Source organism: Octopus bimaculoides, chromosome 1 (assembly GCF_001194135.2).
Source record: "Octopus bimaculoides isolate UCB-OBI-ISO-001 chromosome 1, ASM119413v2, whole genome shotgun sequence".
NCBI classification, from domain to species: Eukaryota; Metazoa; Mollusca; class Cephalopoda; order Octopoda; family Octopodidae; genus Octopus; species Octopus bimaculoides.
Window position 1 is genome coordinate 5,675,350 of NC_068981.1, and position 3,081 is coordinate 5,678,430.

The window sequence follows — 3,081 nt, forward strand, 5'->3', positions numbered from 1 at the left end:
TATATATATATATATATATATATATATATATATATATATATGCACACATATATATACATACATACATACACACACATCATGTGTGTGTATGAGTCATCCAACCCATGCCAGCACAAACAAATAGACGTTAAACGATGATATATAAGTGCGTGTGTATATACGTGAATGTACACACACACACACATATATATTGGTATACTTATGGACACATACATACATGCAAACACACGCATAAACTTTTTAACAATAAAATGACAGATTGAAAACAACAACAACAATAATATAAATAATGATGATGATGATTATATTTCTTTTATTGGCCACAAGGACCCAAAACAATAATAATAATAATAATAATGATAATAATAATAATAATAATTAATTCGTTTTATTGGCCACAATAATAATAATCGGTGCGTTCTACGTGAAAAACGGTAAAAAAGTCATAAAACTGTACAAGATTTGGTCTTTGCCCATTGCGACCCTCACAACCCAAAAGAAGCAGAAATTCCATAAGGGGCGCACTTGTTAAAATGGACGCAACTGCCACGTTGCCTAAGTTGACTGATTAAAGAATTTGTCTGTATGTTTTCTTTGTTTCTTGCTTTTTCCTCCTCTTCCTTCATCTTCATCTTCGGATGTGGGGGTATAGACTTTTCGTAGCTACTACTTAGAGCTGAGTTTGGCATCAGTCATCTCTCAGCCTCTAACAAGAACACCACCGCATCGTTTTATTTCTGCAGCTTCCCACATTCGAAGATGACTTTCCAAGAAATCCTCGCAGTTTTGGCTGTTGCCTTCTGCATTGCCAAGGTCTGTATATTACTTTTCTTTAACATCGATTAGATATATTGAAATCAATAAAACAGCTAAGAGACGAGGGTGGTGGAGGAGAAGTTCGCTGTTTTCTCTTATTTGGCAATTTTCAGATAAGTTTTGTCTCGTCAAGTACAAAACTCGATCAAGAATAAATAAATTGAAACAAGAATAAAAAGTTGGAAGATTTACGAGATGAAGTTTAAGTAAATTAAAACTAAAAATGAAAAGAACTTTTCGTTGATTTCATTGAGATGAAAATAATTATTGTCGTTAATTGGAACAAACTGACGAGATTTAGCATAAACTAGTAAGATCACCAAACAAGGGAGTCGCGTTTACGTGGTCCTTCGACCTGTTAGAAACAGCAGCCAAATCTCTCTCATACTACATTATATCGTCTTAAAAAAATAAAAAAAAAGACGTAATTAGGGTCTAATTACCCATAAAAGACGGAATGGTCACAGCTGGAAAGTCTTTGAGCCTAAGTCTGCTCGATTAGGACTGACCTGGGGCTAAACAACAACATTGGATAATGAAGATCTCGATAAGAGACCCTCTTTACAAGAAAAGCAAAACACAACAGGCCCTTGGGGGATATATTCTCAAGTTTTCGTGAGAGTTGTGTTGTGGCCTTCATTCCAAAAGGGAAAGATTCTATCTTCTCGATCCTTATTATACTGCAAATACCGCACGCAACCCCAAACTTAAATCGGAGTTTGTTAAGTTGGGAACAGCTGTTTGAAATATGCTGAGAATAAGTGGGGATAGTCACGATTAGAGTGGGGATAGTCACGATTAATCTCAGGTCTTCCTGATCAGGGACAATTCACAATTGAGACCATCCATCCATCCAGCTAGCTATACATACATACACACACACAAACATACATACATACATACACACACACATACATACATACATATGTACGTCTACATATAAATATATGTGTACACACACACACATACACACACTGCCAAAAGTATATTTTTCATTCATAATTTTGTTCATGCTGTCTCTCGAATATTTGTTTTTCAAAAACAAAAAATATTGCCAACAATTTTGTTTATGATTCGTCCGCGGGGCGCGTGCATGTGTATATAAATGCGTGCATCTGTGTGATTACACACACACACACTCACGTCTATTGGCTTTTATGAGACAATATTGTATTTATTAACAATAATAATAATTTACTTTGTTAACTAACACACCAGTGCTTGTCTTTTCCTGACGAATGAATATTTTGATCCATTTATGTCAAACTTGACAAATCTGAAGTTGTTAAACGCCCTCACATCCTGACCATCAATCTTCACTTCCTTCCTACAGACTTGCAAGTCTTACCTAAGACACAAATAGTTTTTCTGGTAATCTTCAAGTTTAGGGGGATAAAAAAAAATAAATAAAAATATTCAAGGGAAGTAACTGAACGTCTTACCAGTATTCTCCGTACATTTCTGTTTATAAATAAATCACACACGTGATTTGATTGACGTTAGGGTTAGGATTAGGGTTAGGGTGTGATTTATTTATAAACAGCAAGAAGAAAACGGATAATACTGGTAAGTCGTTCAGTTATTTCCCTTGAATATTTTTTTTTATCCCCCTAAACTTGAAGATTACCGTTTTTCTCTCTTTTCATCTCAGGTTCCCATACCTAGGGCGGTCTCCCTCTATTTAAACTTCTTTCCAAACGGCAAAGAGCAAACAAAAACGTTCCCACCTTTTACAGATTGACAAACTATTCAGTAATAAACCAAACTAGAAACTCAAATAACACAAATAAATAAACGGTAAAATATTAGCTGCATAAAGATCCCATTATCATCTGTTTAATTTCTATGGTATCACAACAATAGCCAAATAAAATACGGGAGGTTTTTGTGCCGCACTCTCTACAGTAATCACTATTTGTTTTTCCTGGTCGAGTTGCATCGTGTGATTCACGTTCTTCTTCCAAAATTATCCACATCTCTGCTACTTCGTGTTGCACCGAATTTTAAGGGCTCCTACACGTGGTTCCTGTTTTCAGTTGGGTAAGGGAAATATTGTGGTGAGGTTTTGATTTGTCAGGGTTAACGTTTAATCCAGGCCACATACATACATATATACACGCCTCCCAACCACATAGTTCCAGGTTCAGTCCCACTGCGTGAAACCTTGAGAGAGTGTCTTCTACTATTGCCTCAGACTGACCAAATCCTTAAGAGTGGATTTGGTCGATGGAAACTGAAAGAAGCCCATCGTGTGTGTGTGTATAT

General features: G+C 35.9%; 2 protein-coding genes across 4 annotated transcripts in view; one reads left to right on the plus strand and one right to left on the minus strand.

Moving 5' to 3' along the window:
- The window catches only part of LOC106875993 (UDP-galactose translocator), a 75,497-nt gene that overhangs the window by 66,677 nt on the left and 5,739 nt on the right, over positions 1-3,081 (minus strand). The gene's annotated exons all lie outside the window — the stretch shown is intronic.
- Positions 644-3,081, plus strand: part of LOC106875995 (peptidyl-prolyl cis-trans isomerase B) — an 18,493-nt gene continuing 16,055 nt past the window's right edge. The window contains exon 1 of the mRNA XM_014924343.2: positions 644-813. Within this exon, the coding sequence (XP_014779829.1) occupies positions 760-813 (54 nt within the window). The 5' untranslated portion in view covers positions 644-759. The remainder of the gene's footprint in view (positions 814-3,081) is intronic.